We start from the raw sequence: 18,122 nt of genomic DNA on the forward strand, positions 1-18,122 counted from the left end.
TGGAAGGATAATTTCTTTGCCTAAGGTACTCTAGCAGTATGTAGAGCACCCTGTTTTGTGATCTTAATTACGTTTATCTCTGTTTTGGGGCATAGCAAGACATTTGCTTAGTGACTTGTTGACTGAAAACTGCGAGGTTATAGGATTACATTGCACTAACACTAAAATCTAAATATGAAATGAAATACCTTTTAGGATTATGCCAGGATGTCTGTATTTAGCTTGGGTTCGAGTGGAAGGTACTTTTATTCTTGTGCTAGCAAACTTGCAAGTTAATTACAAAAAAAATTAAGGGGAGGGGGTGGGGGAATATAACCAATATAATCCAGTTCAGACTCGTAGCGCTGCGTTTGGGGACGAAGTACCACGGTCAGGGCAGGGGCCGGGCCGAGTGCTGCGGGTGCTCCCGCCCGTCCCGGCGGCCCTCCGCCGCCGCTTGTCGCTTCTCTCGAATAAAGTGCAGCCGTACCGGCACCTCGCCTTCCTTGTCGTTCTTGGGGACTCGCCTCCTGCCGCGGCGCTGGGGCTGGAGGGGCCGGGCCCGGGGGCGGGCAGCCGCCGTGACACCGCCCCCCGGGCACCGCGCCGACATGGCGGCCGACAGGGAGCGGGAGCGGGACCGGGAGCGGGAGCTGCGCTTCTACCGGGAGCTGCCCAAAGTGGTGAGCGCCGGGCACCGGGGGCTCAGCGGGGGAGCGGCCGGCCTGGCGCCGCCCGCCCCTCAGCCGTGTGGGGCCGGTGGCGGCGGGCTCGGGCCGACCCACCGGACCCCCCCCTTCCCCTGCTCCCCTGTTCCCGTAGAGCTTTTCCGTAACGCCCTCTGCCGAGGCCCGCCGGTCCCTTGTCAGGCGCTGGCCGTGGTCGCCTCCCCGGCTCGCTGCGGCGCTCCCGGCCGTCCCTGTAGCACCGCCGGCTGAGCGTGCCCCTTGCTTCTCGCCCTGTTTTCGGCCGGGGCATGCCCGCGATAAGGCCTTGCCCGAGGGGCGCGGTTGGGGCGCTCCACGGCCGCGCTATCGGCCGCACCACGCCGGGCTCCACAGGGCGGCCCGGCCCGCTCCTCCCCGTCAGACGCGGGCTGAGGGACCTGCGCTCGGCATCCAGCTGAGCTCCGCCGGGTGCTGGGCTTGTAAGGCTGCGGTAGGGCTGAACCTCTCGGTACGTGCCAGCTGTGGCTCCTGCTGGGCCGTTGGAGTGAGTCGCGCACCGCCACAGTTCGATAGGGTGATGTGAGCCCTTCTCTGCTTGTGGATTTCACTCTTCAGCAATCTGAAAAGTAATATCTTACAAAGCCAGAATTAAATCTTGAGAGAGTTACGTTTTCAAATTGCTTTCCATTCCAAACCTTCAAGAAGCATTTCATCAAGTTTTTCTTACCCCACTGAGAAGGGCGGGATGCCAGGTGGGTCTGTGTAGCGAGGCATATGCTTTGCAGACGGGTTTTGAACAAGTTGGGAGGGCACTAGGGAACTGTTTCATACATCAGGTGCCAAGAGATCATAAGGAGGAACAGAGATGAAGTGAGGAATGGAGTTGAGGATCTGGGGTTTGGATCTGTCAGTCAGGTTGACAAGAGAAAGTCAGGCAGAAATCAGTCTTAGGCAGCGGAGGGCAATTAGTCCAGGTGCTGTTAATGGGTTGAGACTGCATCTTGCTGGATTTCTGGTGTGAGTTAAGGCTTCAAAGTATCGAGAAAAAAAATAGTCGGGCAGATTAGCGCCAATTAGCTGGAGAGCTCTTTCCTAAGCTAGCTGTGCACCTGGTGAGGTCAGTGCTAACAGCCCTCTGAGTGAGAGACAGATATGACAGTCTTAGCTATACTTGTGCATGTGAAAGTGTGAGGAAGCAGTTGTTAGCCAAACGTGGAGATAATTGTTATTTTCCAACTTGGAGCGAAACAGTAATGTAAGATACAAGAACGCTAACACAAACAAGGTGTAGGAGCCCTACTTTTCACTTAAAAGAAACAAATCCATAATGTATTTCCCCCCCTAGGAACTTCATGCGCATTTGAATGGCTGTATCAGTTCTGCCACAATGAAGAAGCTTATGGCCCAGAAACCATACCTTCAGATCCAGAATGGAATGACTATGATTGACAAAGGGAAGAAAAGAACCTTAGATGAGTGAGTAGATACGTGTGTGTGAGAGATGAACATTTACCAAGTGTCTTTTAATTCAATTGAAAACAGAACTGTATGGCCTTGTATACTGACTGCAGAAAATATGTATTGAAGTCTTATTATAGTAAAATCTGTTTGATTTTTTCTAGTTGTATCTATCTAAGAGGTGACTTTAGATCACTTTTTGCAAACACATTTGCGAACAAAACGTAAATCTTGTGTCAATATTTTCTCTTGCTAAAGTACTGTTACCTTCTACAATCAAAAATCGCTTCTAAGATTGTCTTGATTGCCCTATAAGGGAAAATCCAACATGTAATTTAAGCTACAAATTGGTACAATTGGTACATACACTGAGTATGTTTTCAAGATATAGGTGTCTTTTTTTCTTTGAATACTCATTTTTCTGTTCAATCTTTATTTTATTTTTTAACTTTTTATTTTAGATGTTTTCAGATGTTTCAGATCATCTATCAGATTACCACTAGGGCTGAAGATATTTTACTGGTAAGCTAATTAAGATTTAGCTTCAAACAAACAAGCAATATGCAAAGTCAAAATTGGTTGGTTTAACAGCATTGGTTTCCAAGTAACAATATCAACATTGTTCCCTTCAATTGGAAGTCAAATTTACTAGTGTAAGACACGTTAATTTTGAAATACGGGATTTTACATAACTTTTCAGTTTGATATATTTTTGAAAGCAGTGAGCTTCCAGTATGGTGGTCAGTATTACCACTCAGATGGTTAGACTGCTAGTGTCTTGAAAATGCGATGTCTGTTCATCGTTAGCAAAGCTTCAATTTACCATACCTTCCTTTATCTTCTTTGGCTCATTATATACCAAGACTACATAACTAGGATGTTTACCATGGATTACAATATTGACAGGAAGAGTGGTTGTGTGATCACAACAGAGAAGAAAGTGGTGTAGTGTCCTCTTTCTTCCTCGTGTAAAAGGACTTCTAGGAAGCCTGTTAGAAATTGGAGAAAGATGCAGTATCTGTGAAAGGGGTTATGAGTGTGCCAGCTGAGGAGTGCTCTTGTTCAGACATGGAAATTCTCGTTTGTTGTAACTCTTTCTAGTGTCTGTGAGGGAACTGAAGGTACCTATCATGGGTAGTATTTTCAGGGACAGGGAGTGCTGGAAACACACGGGCCTGAACTTTTGTAAGTGTTTCATGCCAAAAGGTAAGTAGGTCTTTCTGTTGTAAAAGAGAATATAAACAATTATAAGGGTTACTTTCATGATGTTGAATATACTGTTTCTTATTCAGATAACTAAAGATGTTATTAAAGAATTTGCTGATGATGGTGTCAAGTATCTGGAATTAAGGAGCACTCCTAGAGAAGAAAAGTCCACAGGTATAGCCTGTTCTAGTTTTTAATTTTTAAGTCTGATGTACTATAAGACTTAGTTAAGATTATGCTAATAACAAGGCAAGTCAAATTCAGTTGGTGCAATAAAAATTATTTTAAATATGAAAGCAAAGATTTAGTGAAGTAAAAACATGTCTCTTTGCTATTAGATTTTCGGGGATGAAGAGGTGTTGGTTATAATTCCATTATCCAAGAATTTGGGTTATTCACTTCACTGTGACATCTGAATGTGCTAATATGTTTAATAGCTGATATATTTTATTTCTATTTCTCCATCTTTTATTTTATATTATATATGGTCTAACAGAAATGCATAAGAGAAGTCACATTGCTACATTCTGATTCATAATAAGTTACTTTTCCTAGATGCTTTGGAGGAGGCTTAATCCAAATATATGTTCAAAGTTAAACTGTATTTAGAAATTGAATTAGAACTATGTAAATTAGAAAACTATGGAGTAAAATCAAAGATGCAAACTGAAACTAGAGAGTTGGGTCTGCGGCATAATAAAATTAATTCAAATATGTTGATTCCAAATGTGTACATGTGTTTGTAGGTATGACCAAAAGGATGTATGTTGAAACTATACTTGAGGGTATAAAGCAATGTAAAGAAGAAGGCTTGGATATAGATGTAAGGTAAATAAAGCACATGGAGTGCTTCTGCTTCAAGGTTTTGTTTAGTCTGATGCTCAGTCATGGTTTGCAGAGAGATTTACAAATTAGTATAGAAAAGAAAACAGTGTCTAAACCAGATTAAGTTTAGTGATTTCTGTATATGTAATTTTTATTAGCATACAATTTGACTAATAAAAGCTTTTTTACAGAAAGTCACCTGTAAAATGGAATGGAAACAGATAATTCATATGGAATCCTTTTTTTTTTAATCTTCCTTTTATACTTTTAGAGAATAAAAGTGGATGCAACCTTTCAGCTCTAATACTGTTCAGTCTCTGCAATGTTTGCAGGAGCCGTGCTTTTGAAGGAAATTGCATTAAATAGTCTTTTTCAGGGCCTACGTTCATTGCAAGATTTTTATCGGAGTAGCTGCACAAGCAACCTGCAGTAAAGGAGAGGTAGTTAAAATTAACAGAAAGGTTTTACAAGATGTCAGTGGTTGCTTATGGGCAAAGAATCTGCATGGCTCTCTTATTTTTTCAGTAGCAAGCAATTAGATTTATTTGTGTAAGCTGAAGATTTTTCATTTTTCCTGTGTGCCTTTCTGAGAGGTTGCTCACCTGATGCTGCAGGCTGCAAAAGAGCAATGTATTGTTCCCTGCCCTCCCTCTCACCATGGCTGCTGCATTTCACAGGGTCATATCTTGATCTGATATCCCTCTGCATTTTGGTGCCTTCATTCCTTGAACAGTTTCTGTACAATTATTCTCTGTAGTCAACCATGAAGGAAGTGAAGTGCCATTTTTATTGGTATGAGATTTGCTGGTCTCTTGACACTACAACTTGTATTTTACCAGACATGTACGCTTATCTCCTAGATTATTAATAGCAATAAACAGAAGAGGTGGCCCGGCAGTTGCTAAGCAGACTGTTAAACTTGCTGAAGAATTCCTTCTTTCCACTGATGGAGTTGTAGTAGGACTTGATCTCAGTGGTGATCCGACTGTAAGTTTTTGTTCTGTTTTGATCTGTCCTTGAAGACAAATATTTAATATTGTGTAACAGCAAGCAGTTCCAAAAATACTTTGTTCCTTTAAGTTTTTGTCCTATGTTTGTTACTAGTTTGATTGACTTGCTCATAATTTTGATACCAGGTTAATCCCTGTTGCTATATGGGAGAAAGAATCCCTAAACAAAGGATTTGTAGATTTTAACACTGAAAAAAGAGCCTCTGAAAAGCAGCATTTATCTGGCACGTGTCTGTTAGTAAATTGTAGCTGCAGATTGACTGTGTTGAAGTAAATGAAATACTGTTTTGAGTTGACATTAGTATAAACTTTGTTTAGATGCAACATATACTCTTGGGTATTAAACAAGCAAAAAAAAAATAAATAAATTTGGGGATAGCTGTCAAATTGAAATGAAATAGCTGTAGGTAGCAGTTATGGAACCAGTATCAAAATCAAGACGGTTGACTTATCACTCACTGTTGAGCATCATCTGAATTACTGATGTTTGGCCAATTTGACTAAATTGTGCCCATATAGCAGAACGTTATCTGATGTGCTGTGATCAAAAATGGAATAACAACAAAAGAAAAATAATTCAATGTAGCTGTATTTGAATTATTTTTTCACATTGCTAGGCTGTTAAATCATATAACTAGAGGAGTTCTGTAGAACAAGATGTAGAATGATGATGTGTTTCTGTCTTCAAGGCAGGACGTGGTCAAGATTTTTTGGAACCCCTCTCAGAAGCAAAAAAAGCAGGTCTAAAGCTGGCATTACATCTTTCAGAGGTAAAAGTTTTATCTATTTTAATTCTCTGTAATTCCTATTTCATAAAAACCTTGATGAAACTAACATTAACTTCTGTGGATTTTGAACTTTCCATGAAAAACTGATGCCCTGTAGTTTGGGGCATTTTTGACAAAAGAAAACAATGAGAAATCTTCAGCAATCATTTGTGAATGAAAACTGTCAAAATGTTTCTTACTGTGTTATACCTGGTGGGGTGGAGGCAGGTGTGAATTTGAAAATTAGAAACACTCCAGGAGATTCACTGTTCTTTTTCTGGTATTTTATTAGAAGGCATGTATAGTAAAAGTCATGCAGTTTCATGAGTAAAATTTTACTTTCTATTTGCTCTGTTTATATCAGTAGAATGAGTTGAACTTCTCCGTACAATGTGGTGAATTGGTGGCTAAAATTTACTCTGAGACTGATAAACACTGAAAGCATTTTAATTCCTTCAAGAAATCAGACATGATATATGTTGCAACACATCTGTTTGTATCTATATATGCAGTTTGAGGCCTCCAAATATAGGTACTTCAGAGTTTCAATTAGTGATTTTCTGCTACATACCCTTTTAAAATTATAGAATATGCCGAGTTGGAAGGGACCTGCAAGGATCATCGAGCCCAACTCCTGGCACCACACAGGTCAATCCAAAAATCCAGACCATGTGACTTAAGTGCACAATCCAAACGCTTCTTAAACTCCGACAGGCTTGGTGATGGCTTCTTTGTTTTATAATTCAACGTTGGGAGTCACTTTCATGCACTTCTTCTTTCTTTAGAGGGTAGCAATGCAGACATTTACTCTAATTAACACTTTCATTTTGATTAGATATGCTGTGAAAATAGAACTTGAACTTGGTTGTAATTATTTAATATGCTATTTTATGCCGCATTGACAGAATGTAAAATATATCCTCTCTAGATTCCAAATCAAGAAGAGGAGACTAAAGTTCTCCTGGGCCTGCCTCCGGACAGAATTGGACATGGAACATTTCTCAATTCTGCAACAACTGGTTCAGAAGAATTAGTGCCACTTGTTAGACAGAATCATATACCTATTGGTAAGAAAAAAACGTTAAGAAATTACTTGGTAATCTCTGGACTTCAGAATATTGTGCTTACTGCTGATCTAAGTAACTGAATTGTCTTTGACCAGCTATGACTTAGGAAACAATTAACGTGGCAGTGTATGTGAGAGAATTACCTGTGCAAGTATACTGGTGACACTTGCATTTTTGATGTATTTGTAGTGGCAATTGATGTCTCAAATGAAAAGGAAACTAAATCATAACCCTTGGTTACTATGAAAAGGCTGTGTGGTATTTGTGTATCTGATTTGCAAGCTCCCGAAGTTTTACACACAGCCAGTAGTTAAGAAAAAAATGGCTACTGAACTTTCCTCAGAAAATCTTTCAAAATATTTAAAGCACTGAAAATTAAGAAAACAACAGTAGTTGATTTTAATATTCATTTAGGGATAGAAGCAAGTCTAGTGTGTCAAAACCATATAATTTTGTTTGACATATATCCTTGTTTCTTCTTTTTTTTGCCTTAGAACTTTGCATGACATCAAACATCAAAACTCAGACAGTACCTTCCTGTGACAAACACCATTTTGGATACTGGTACAACATGGGCCACCCTGCAGTGCTCTGTGTAAGTTTTTTTATTTTAACCATGTATTTATACCAAGAGCAAAACTGGTGTGAAATTGGAGAAGTATATCTCCTTTTCTGGCTCAGAGCTTACTAAAAATTTGAGTTGTGGCAGCAACTAATCTGCTTACAGCAAGTCATAATGTTCTGTTTGAGAAATGCTTGTAGTACAAATGGAAGTTCTTAATATTTATATAGAGAAAATTTCCTCTTTATAATAAGATCAGCAATATACGCAGTGACCGTCTTAACTGTTTATATACTGATAGACTTCACTTAAACATATTGGTCCAACACTTGCTTTTAAGCTTGTGCTTACATGGCTATTAATTGTGTTGAATGATTTTGAGTGAAAGTAGGGCAAATAACATATGAAAAAATAATCAACAGATGAAAGAACTGGAGGGCAATGTGAAAAATAGCGAAGTGAAACCGGTTTGTAATGTGTGGGCAAAACCCTTCTTGATGTAGAAGAACTAACTGAAACTTTTTGTTTGTTTCAATTCAACTCCAGACCGATGATAAAGGCGTATTTGCAACAGATCTATCGCAAGAATATGAGCTGGTTGCAAAAACATTTAATCTGACTCGATCGCAGATGTGGGATCTTTCCTATGAATCAATCAACTATATCTTTGCTTCAAGTGAAGTAAAATCAAAACTAAGGGAACAGTGGTGTAAACTGAAGCCAACTCTGTTTGGTTAATCAAAGTGTTGTTCTAATTTAGCTTAGTAAATAACTTTTTTTTAAAAAAAAAAGAAAAAAGAAAGAAATCCCTAGCTTGGGCTTTTTGGCTTTTTTCAGACTTCAGGCTTAGAAATCCATTCCATAAATCATGCCTTTGCAAAAAGAACACAGACATGCATCCTTTGTTCGTGAGGACAGAAGTAAGCGTCCTTTCATAGTTGGGAAGAGCTCTCACATTAGTGATGAAAGTCCTAAATGTGTCATCAGGTGTTTTTTATCCATTTGATATGACATTCAAAACAAAATAACAACAACAAAAGTTAATTGGAATATGTCATCGTACCAGAACCATTTGAGACTCAGATTAAGGTAAAGGCACGGTTGTTAGGGTTTAAAAGCTATCTGTTGGTAACATTATGCCAAGCAGTTTGGATATGTGGTGTGTGGATTTGTTTTTTGTATTGTTTTTAAGCAACTGATTGCATGGGAAAACAACTTCATGGAGAATGAAACATTTGTCTCAAGGGAATTTAATATTGCATCTGCTTTTATTGCAGTATATGTATAACTGAAACCTGCTGTGACTTGTCTACTATACGAGGTGGTGCCTACTTGTGCAGTCAGTATTGATAGTATTTAGACAAAGATAAGAATCTTGAAAGCCTCAGCAAATTGTGACATCCTTGGGGCAAATGGTCTAATTCTTGAAATACTTTTTAGAATTTCTATTTGTTTCTTGTAAAGGGTAATAAAAATATCCTGCGTGTTTTCAAAACTACTTCAACTGTGCCTGCGTGTCTGTGTGACAGAAGCGTGTGTAACCTGCTGCAGGACTTTGTGAGCTCACCGGGCAGTCTTGCTCTTCTCTGTGGCACCGTTTTTGTTCTGACAGCAGAGGGTGCTCGTTAGTTCAGGTAGCGGAAGGGTTCGCTGTGTGTCTGTATGCATCTGTATATCTATTTTATACTGAGATATCAAAGTAGATATTAACAACAGCATGCAATGGTATATAATACTACATATTCCTAGTTAGTGGAGGAAGTATCCCAAGAAAAGGTACAGTGTTCTGGATACACAGTGAAACAATGCTGTTGTATGTAATCTGGAGTTAGGGAATCGCTCTTCTGAAGGCTACATGTACTTACCTGTTGCTTAGATACTTGCTGATGTGCTGTTAATCTAAACAAACAAGACAAAGGCCAAAAAAAAAAAAAAACAAACTCTAGTATATAACAGTATTTATAATGTCTCTGTCAGTAATGGAAGTCAGGAGACAACTCGGAGGATTCTGTTCTGTGAAGTGAAGGGAAAAGAACGGAAATGTATTTGGGTGGCTACAGAATTATATGCTGAATTGATGGATTTCTGTACATAGATTTCTGTGTGTTACTACAATTATTGACACTGCAGAACATGCTTAGAGCAGAAATCCAAGTTGGAAAGGATATTGAGGTTTGGAATGAAGAACTGCCATTGGATTAGACCTTCCTCATGCACAGTGCACAAGTTATACATCAGAAACTAAAACCTTACTTTCTTAATATGACCGGGCTATTTTTCAGAAGTGTAACTTTTTGAACTAAAACTGCAGAGGAATCTGCTTTGGCTCCAGATAGAATAATAGTAATTTTAATTTAAGCATTTCTTGCCAAGCCTAATTATTAAATCCAGAGTTAGGTGAAATAACCAGTGTTTAGTGAGATAACACTGTTTTAGTGGTACAGTATTGCATAACAATGACTGACATAGACTGAAGGATCACCACTTAAGTAATAGGGCAGAAAACACTACTTAGTGAATGCAGTGTAAATTCTGATAAACTATTTCTAGGATTTCATATGGTATAGATCAGCTCAGCTTATTTTTGAAGTAAAAGAAATAGACTGAGTTAATATTTAGTTTATTTCCATCTGATTATATGAGATAACACAGAACAGTCTTCAATGCTCAGAGTCTTTACTCACATCACAGGAAAATAAACATTTTGGTCCTATTAAACAACTCTCTGGGGAGATATGCAAGCAGAGAGCAACTGCTCACTGTAGCATGTTTCTCTGTTTCTCTTGAGACAAACTCAGAAAGTCTTCAAAACTTATGTTCCTTATGATTTGACTGGTAACATATGACAGCTTATCATAATACAACAGCTAAACAGTAAGCATTTACATCTTGCTCCTCAGGTTTGCAAATAGTGTAATTATATTAATGATTTTAGATGCCTGTTTCAGTGTTTAGCCATTTCACACTAATAGAAATAATGTGGATAAGGGTATTGTATTAGGTAAGTGCATAAGATGATTAAGGGATTGGAGCATCTCTCATATTGGAGGGGGAGAGAGCTGGGGCTGTTTAGATTGGAGAAGGCTCAGGGTGGATCTCATCAGTATATTTAAGTATCTGATGGGAAGGAATAAAGATGTAGCCAGGCTCTTATCAGTGTTGCCTAGTAAAAGGAAAGGGGGTAAAAACTGAAACATTGAAATTCTACCTGAACATAAGGAAATGTTTTTTTTTTATTGTGTGGGTGTTTGAACACTGGAACAGGTTGCCCAGAGAGGCTGGGGAGTCTCTATTCTTACAGATATTCAAAACCCAACTGGACGTGGTGCTAACTGACCTGCTGTAGCTGACCGTGCTTCAGCAGGAGAGGTGCACTGGACAGTCTCCAGAGATGCCTTCCAACATCAACTATTCCGTGAAGTGAAAATACAAATGTACAAATGATGAAGTCTCCATATAAATATAAAATATTTAAAAATTAAATACTTAACTCAGTCAATCAAGTGACAGTCTTTCACCAGGCTTGAACAAAAGCAATTGGCTGACTTGTGGAATTATTCTGAAATAACGATTTATTCATTCTTCATGGCTTTCCTTCTTTCACATCCGCTATGGAATCCTTTAGTGCCATCAGGACCTTTAGGCAGCCGCAGCACCCCTACAGGTAGACCATCTGCATTTTGTATTTTCCGAGCTAACATGGGGCTAGTGCCTGGACTCTTCTCTTGCGTTACAGTTTGAGCTTTTCTTCGCTGTACCCAGGGGCTACCAGATGGAGTGATACTGCTATCTGAAGAATAATCTGTACATTTCCTTGGAATTTCAGGGCTAGTACTTGGATTAAGTTTGCTGTCTTCAGCCAGCGGCGACTTTTTGGTTACTTTTCTTAGAGAAGATGGACTATTCCAAGGACTTGATCTGGGTGACACATTAGGACTCAAATGGTTGTTTGGGTGAATGACAGGACTCAACTTATTTGTAGTACTTGTTGCAGTACTTTTACGTCCTGACAGTGGTGATGCAGGATTACTCTCTGGGTCAGAAGAGCTATTTGCTGAAGATTCATCACCAAGAAACTGAAGTTCCTCAACTCTCTTGTTAAGAGATTTAACCTTCTTAAAATTCTTGCTGGTGTCCTCATCATGGTTCTTGTCTTTAGGAACCTTTTTCTTTGGAGGTTTCATGCCTATTAGGACAACTTTCATGCCAGTCTCTTTCTTTTCAGCACACATGAAGTCATGAGCACGTACAGCAGCATCTACTTCTTCAAATTCTATAACTGCACATACCTGTGTTCCCACTTGGGTGTACTGGTTGCTGAACCTCCTGATATCAGGTGGTAGATCCCTACCAGGCTTGATAATCCGAACCGAAGAAATTACACCAAAAGTTACAAAGGCTTTGAGGAGATGCTCCATTACCTTTTCTTGCATACATCCATTTTCTTGTTGTTTGTTAAGACCCTGCAGTTCAGAAATCATGTGGATATCATACACGAGTAACATTCTGGTAGGAAGGTTTTCACCGGGAAACACCGGAACTGGAGTATTTCTTCTAACCTTTCTGTTATCATCATTGAGCTCAAGAGTTTCTGAGTACTTCAGTGCATAGGCTGTGGTTCGCCAGTCACGGGTAAGATGTTTCACCTTGAAGACAAACTTAGGTTAAGCAGTACAATGATTGAACCCACATAAACATCATAAAGAAATCCAAGGCAGGTGCCTTCCAGTCAACAAACTTTGTGACATTGGTTGATAGATACCTTTTACTACTCTGTTTTTAGTATCACCATACTTTTGCAAAGGTCAAATTTACCTTCCCTTCTCAGAGACAAGAAAGTAACTTTGCCAGCATTACTTAGTTACTCATGCATAGCTTAAAGTAACCATCACATCAAAACTGAGTTAGCCCCTCAGAGAGCAGATGAAGACTGTGGAACTGCCTCTATAAAGTAAGGTATTTTCATACCTTTCTATTTTTTTTCCTTTAAGATTTGTCAGGCTTACACAAAGGACTTAAAGTCTAAATGAGTTAACTTACCTTCTTAAAAGAAGTGAGGAGTTTAACACTGACATAGCCCATTTTATTTCTTCTCACATGCTTTAGAAGAAAGGCATCTTTCTCAAGGTTCTCATCTGAGAAGTAGTATTCAATCTGTGCTATTAACTTCTGGATCAGGTCATTGTCTGGTGGTTTCCAGTTCTGGTCAAAGTCGTCATCATGTTCCCCACCACTGGAAAACAGTCAAATAATTGGATTACCAGAGCTTCATCTCATATTAGTGGAGTAAAAAAAATAAATCTGTCAAAATGAAAAAACATAGCCATAATGTTGATTCCAGCTTCTTTTATATGTAGGCACTGAATAGGTATAGCCCTATCCAGCTGAGGCAGGAGGCCAGCTCCTGATGATGCTTTCCAGTCAGCATAAAGAATCCTGAGCTCCTTCCAAAAGCTGAGCTCAGTGTAGAACAATGAGATGTGTACTAATGCCTTGAAAATGCTGCCAACTCCAATCCTACACCAAAACAGACATGCAGGTGCACGAGAGCTTAGTGCTATACAAAGGTCCCCCAGTGACAGTGGTTCATTTGTCAGTATGAACATGGTAACATTTCTGTGCTTCATGAGTAAATATCACATAACAGAGAATTAATATTCCAAATTGATGCAATGGTATTTTCTCAAACATCTGCACTACATGAACGCATTTGGTACCAGGAGCCAGTACCCAGAGAGTAAGACAGAGCGACAGGACCATTGCACTTACAGATCACTTCCATGTTGACAGAGGAACTTCACTGGCAGTTTATGCACAGACTGAAACTCTTTGCAGGTCTCAGAGTAAGGACTTTGGTGCAGTAGCAGCTCACGTACCATACCTCAGAACAGCTGTATATGCACACACATGTGCAGGTTGTTAAGATGTCATTCATCTTTGCTGTCTCCCCCTCCCATCCTGTTACCTAGGTATGTGCAAAGTGGAGCACTGCTGAGATGCCTAGCCTGAAAAAAGATCTTGCAACCAGGGAATTGAGCCAAACTTTTTGCCACATCCAGTTACAGCAGCGTGTTTGTTTCTGGAATACAAATGACCATTTAAACTGTCATCTAGCACTGAGGCAAGACGTTCACCCACAGCCACAGATGTTGCTGTAACTATGATGCACAAATCTATCTTAAGGCAGGGCCTTTTTTTTTTTTTTTTTTTTTTTAGCTGTTAGCAGCCAAGTTTTGCTTTGGGACCATCACAAAAGTTTCTATTCAGAAAAATGTACGGTTCTCCCTAGATCCTATAAATCATGTAATTGATGTTCGTATGGTCTCCTGTGTACCTCAGCAACAAAAAGGAGGAGCCACACATTTTCTCATAAGTGCTTTTTGCAGAGCTTCTGAAATCATTAAAAAAGAAGGAGCAGGCATTGTAGCAGGGTCCTCCGAGGGCAATCCTGTAGGTGGGTGAAGGCTACTGAATCACCTTGCCTTTTGCAGTTTGTCCTGGAGACAAACTGGAGACTGCGATCTTAGCGCAGACTGACCTGCTGCCCGCCACCATGCTTGCCATGTGCCTGACAATGCTGCTCCCCGCTATGGGATCTGCACAGTGAATGCGCCCCCACTCATGACAAGTTATTGCAGTTGTCTGAGACCTGGCTCTTTGAGGCTAACAAGTTATTTACTTTTTAAGTTTTTTTCCCTGATAGGGCAATGCATCAGCTGTACACAGATAGTCACACAATTCTAGAAATATCCTTGTTAAAATCTCTCTGGCCACTTAATGGGGTATGGTTCCAAGGAATGACAATAGTGAGAGAGAAAAAAAAATACAAATTTCAGTTCTTTGAAAATGCTGGAAGTGGAGGGTAACAGATAAATTTATTAAGATAGTAAAATATGTTTAATGGTGTGCTGCTGGTGCTGATTTTAGACAGCAGAAAAACAAGGTTAAGTGTTTCTTTTTCATTCATGCTATTCTCTAACCTCACTACCTCTCATTTTCCGTTCACTACCAATTCAGAGCTCGTGTGTGCACAAGAAATTTAGAATGTCAGCGTTTTAACATATCCATACTCTGCTAAGAAAAACTTACCTTAAATTCAGGATGGAGCTTACAAATTTTACAGGTTTTATTAGTACAGATATTTGCAGGTATTTAGAAGGTTCAGATGGAAAGAAAATGGAGCATCATGCTTGGGAAAAAAAAGAAAACGAACTGCATCAGTTCCATTCTTACTCACAGCGTTAACACTGAATCAGGGTGAAACATCTCATTTCACCTCTCTAAAATATTAAATGTTGGTCAGTCAGAACTAGACACCATTTCTATATTTGGCAAACAGTTCAGCTTTCACAAAATTTCACAGCAGCCCTCATTAAGTGCTGTACTGGGAGTTTCACCTCCTCCAATTGCAGAAATTTGTAATTAGCTCCATATTAACTCACAGTAATAATCAACTGGTAGTACCTCCAAGGCATCAACTCCAAAATTAATGCAAAGATAGTTTATGAATCAGTATCAGTCAATACTGAGAAAACAGGTGCCTAGTAGTTAGTCACACCTTTCATTTACTTATTTAGTTAGAGCTTTGTGAAAGATACACTGTTAGTCATACAAGAAAATTAACATATCTGCATGGATTTGGAACTTTAAATATCAAAACTCAAAAACAATGTATTAAATTGGATAGAGCCTAACATTTGGACAAGCTTTTGCTGAGTCTTGAAAAGAATATGGTATTGTATTAAAAAGCACAACAAACAGCATTATGCTGACGTTCCAACAGTGCAATCACTCAAGGCAGTGGAAATCTGTTAACAGAAACCAGTGCATACAATATCAGGTGCCTACTAATGGGACAGGTGGCAGCATCAATCGTTAAATCTCAATTTCTGTTGAAAAACATTTTGACAGATGTCATCATAAAAAACATCCACCTTTGAAGGTCAGATTCTTCCTAAGTCTGGTTGTATGCAAAAGAAATCTAAGTTGGGCAAGAATAATTTTACTTTATGCACAGGAGAGAAACTTGTTTCTTATAAACACTCAGAAGATTTTTCTGAAGTGCCTGGCAGCTAAGGGGCTGAGGACTGAATGTCAAAAATACTTGGAGACCTCACCAAGAACTGTAGTGTCTTGACTGTGAGGAATTGGCTTTCAATTTTCAAGTTATAAAGCCTAGAATCTGAGAAAAAAATATAAAAATCTAACATCTCCTAGCTTAGCTTGACTGCAATGGTTCACTCTCAGAGGCTTTAGACCAGCCCTGACAATTTTTGTGAATGCATGGGTGAATCATGTCCCAGCAGATACCACATTCCCAAACGAAATCCTTAGCTAAGGTTACATGCAAACGGCAGAAGCGTGTGTGAACTTCACTCACCCAGTCTTGTGGTAGAGCCTTTGCAGTTCTGTCCATTGCATTATCTCTAGCCTTTCCTGGATCAGGAAGAGGCCGTTTACAAAAAGGGCACCTCCACAAGAACTGAGTATAGATCAGCATTGTCTGCAAACATTTTTGAAGATAGTGCCTACTGGAGAGGATTAAATAAGTGGCATTTAAGAGTTATCTATTATGTGTTACAAAGCTTGAAAAAATACCCATACCTTTCTTAGTGTATGTCAGGGCTAAATGTTCTTACACCTACAGAACAAGCTTATGTTAAAATTTAATAGTGATGTTTCAATTTTAATACTGTTATTACAGTGGCCTTACAGTTATATCCAGTTTTAATGCTATATGAACTCCTTAGAACAGCCTGTCCACAGTGATTTGTGCTAGTTTTAGCAAGAATCACACCACTCAATAAGTGCAAAGCAAGTGTGCACACCAAAATCACTTTCTGCTCACCTGCTAGGTACATAGCATGTAGCTGACAACCTTGGCAACTGAAGAAAATCCCCCATCCCCAGCTACACCTCTATGAATTAAAATAATGCATGGCAATTCATGCTGAGTAAACGTTAGGATATGAAGTTAGAGAACTGATTAGAAACAATTGCTTTTAGAACAGAGCACTGAACTTCACATTACAGTACCTGAATCTGTGCATGACTGAATTACACCTGCAGCTCTAGTACAAAACACGAGAGGAACTACAAATAGCCCTACAAATAGCTTTATTTATCTCCCTGCAACATCCTGGCACAGAAGTCCTGAATGCTCCTTTCACAAGCAAGCACTTCTGGGAGCCGTCAAAGCAGCATCGGGCATCAATACTAATTCCCGCAGTTTGCTTTTAAATACAGAAAACACTAATGGCATTATCAAGCGGTCAGGTGTAGAGTAGATTACGAAGCGGTAACTATTTCTGCACGTAGACTGTTCAGTTTGGGTCCAAAGCCCCAGACCAGGTCTGCTGGTTCACGTCCCACCAAGGAAAATCCATACAGCGCCATGCCAGAACACAGCCCAGCAAACTTTCCAATGCCAAAGCACCCCCACGACGGCAGCCCAGACCCCCCCAGCCCACCCCACCACCCCGGCCCCCTCCCGCAGGAGGGGGGATGGCAGCACCGGGGCGGCCCGGCCCGAGGGGCCTCGCCCGGCGGCTACCGGCCGGGAAGGGGTCCCTGCGCCCGCCCCCGCCGCCGTTGCCTCAGCCGCAGCAAGCGGCGGGTGCCGGCGGCAGCCCCGCGGGGAGAGGCCCCCTCCGGCCCCGTCCCGTCCCTCCTGGCCCCGCCGGGCTCACCTGGCCCCGCAGAGCCCCGCGTCCTCCTCGCTGCAGCCCCCGCCGCCCTCCTCCGCCTCCGCCACCCGCCGCGGGCCGCTCCCCGCTGCCGCCTCCGGGCCGGGGGGCTCAGCCCAGGGCTCCGCCGCCTCGAGGCCGCCGACGCCGCCCGGCCGCGGCTGGGCCATGGCGCTGGGCGCCGCAGAGCGACGGGGCCGCGCCCGCAGCGCAGCTGCCACGGCTGCTGCCGCCCCCCCGCCCCGCTCCGCTCCGTTCCCCGCCCCCGGGCTGCCGGCCGGCCCCTGCCCGCCCCGGGGCGGCGAGAGCGGGGAGCGGGGCCCGGCTGCTCGGCCCCGCGTGCGGCGGCGTCGCTGCGCCCTCGGCCCTCCGGGAAATTCAGCGAGGTTGAGGGGGGAGCTGCACACAACGCGAGCGGAGGGCGAGGCCCGGCGCGTTGTGTTGTGCAGAGCACCGCTCTGTAACGGTGCGGGGTGTGAAGCAGTAACTACATCCCCCGGGACGTTACTCTGATGCAGAGCCCCCTTGTCCGAAACACATCCTTAACTTTGAAGTTAAGTCTGTTCCACTGTATTTCAATGTTTCCACTACTGGAGTAACATGTACGTTCTCACTACTAAATTCTAAGTGATTCCAGATGTCCGTGTAAATACTCATTCCTCAGCCAGGGAAGATGTTTCTTCCTGCTAAATGGAGGTAAGGTCTTTAAGACCCCGCCCCGTTTGCTGTTTGTCTCTGGTGTTCATCTCAGTTGTACTCCACCATATTGCTCCAACATTTTCTTCTGAAAAATTCGGACTGGCAAAAGGTCAGCTTGCACTCAGGGGCCCCCTCTCATCGTGACAAACAGTCCCCGTGAGTCAGAGCTGCTGGCATCGAACATAATGAAACGAC

The 18,122-nt window shown here is 41.4% G+C and overlaps 2 protein-coding genes across 5 annotated transcripts; one reads left to right on the forward strand and one right to left on the reverse strand.

The window, feature by feature from the left end:
• The first annotated feature begins 534 nt into the window (after positions 1 to 534).
• ADAL (adenosine deaminase like) lies at positions 535 to 9,040 on the forward strand. 2 transcript variants are annotated; one of them, XM_048060273.2, is made up of 10 exons: positions 535 to 662; positions 1,993 to 2,123; positions 2,567 to 2,627; positions 3,398 to 3,485; positions 4,058 to 4,139; positions 4,997 to 5,123; positions 5,836 to 5,916; positions 6,842 to 6,980; positions 7,475 to 7,575; positions 8,089 to 9,040. In XM_048060273.2, the coding sequence occupies exons 1-10, from the start codon at positions 591 to 593 to the stop codon at positions 8,278 to 8,280; spliced, it is 1,074 nt and encodes a 357-aa protein (XP_047916230.1). In that variant the 5' UTR covers positions 535 to 590; the 3' UTR covers positions 8,281 to 9,040. The 2 variants fall into 2 exon arrangements, with proteins under 2 accessions (XP_047916230.1, XP_013033032.1); XM_013177578.3 differs by lacking the exon at positions 535 to 662 and adding an exon at positions 735 to 1,399.
• A 1,106-nt stretch (positions 9,041 to 10,146) lies between these two features.
• LARP6 (La ribonucleoprotein 6, translational regulator) lies at positions 10,147 to 17,757 on the reverse strand. Of its 3 annotated transcripts, none has more exons than XM_067003966.1 (3): positions 17,232 to 17,757; positions 12,583 to 12,775; positions 10,147 to 12,188 (listed from the first exon to the last, which is right to left on the reverse strand). In XM_067003966.1, the coding sequence occupies exons 1-3, from the start codon at positions 17,396 to 17,398 to the stop codon at positions 11,115 to 11,117; spliced, it is 1,434 nt and encodes a 477-aa protein (XP_066860067.1). In that variant the 5' UTR covers positions 17,399 to 17,757; the 3' UTR covers positions 10,147 to 11,114. The 3 variants fall into 3 exon arrangements, with proteins under 3 accessions (XP_066860067.1, XP_013032686.1, XP_047916228.1); XM_013177232.3 differs by lacking the exon at positions 17,232 to 17,757 and adding an exon at positions 14,632 to 16,065; XM_048060271.2 differs by lacking the exon at positions 17,232 to 17,757 and adding an exon at positions 13,312 to 13,734.
• Between the last annotated feature and the right edge of the window lie 365 nt (positions 17,758 to 18,122).

The sequence above is a fragment of the Anser cygnoides genome, chromosome 11 (assembly GCF_040182565.1).
Source record: "Anser cygnoides isolate HZ-2024a breed goose chromosome 11, Taihu_goose_T2T_genome, whole genome shotgun sequence".
In the NCBI taxonomy this organism is placed as follows: Eukaryota; Metazoa; Chordata; class Aves; order Anseriformes; family Anatidae; genus Anser; species Anser cygnoides.

Coding starts and splice junctions, on each gene's coding strand:
- LARP6 (XM_067003966.1), bottom strand. CDS start 17,398: ATGGCCCAGCCGCGGCCGGGCGGCGTCGGCGGCCTCGAGGCGGCGGAG. Junction 12,776..17,231: donor GCGGGGCTCTGCGGGGCCAG/GTGAGCCCGGCG, acceptor ACTGTTTTCCAG/TGGTGGGGAACATGATGACG. Junction 12,189..12,582: donor TCCTCACTTCTTTTAAGAAG/GTAAGTTAACTC, acceptor TTTGTCTTCAAG/GTGAAACATCTTACCCGTGA.
- ADAL (XM_048060273.2), top strand. CDS start 591: ATGGCGGCCGACAGGGAGCGGGAGCGGGACCGGGAGCGGGAGCTGCGC. Junction 2,628..3,397: donor GGGCTGAAGATATTTTACTG/GTAAGCTAATTA, acceptor TTTCTTATTCAG/ATAACTAAAGATGTTATTAA. Junction 4,140..4,996: donor GGCTTGGATATAGATGTAAG/GTAAATAAAGCA, acceptor CTTATCTCCTAG/ATTATTAATAGCAATAAACA.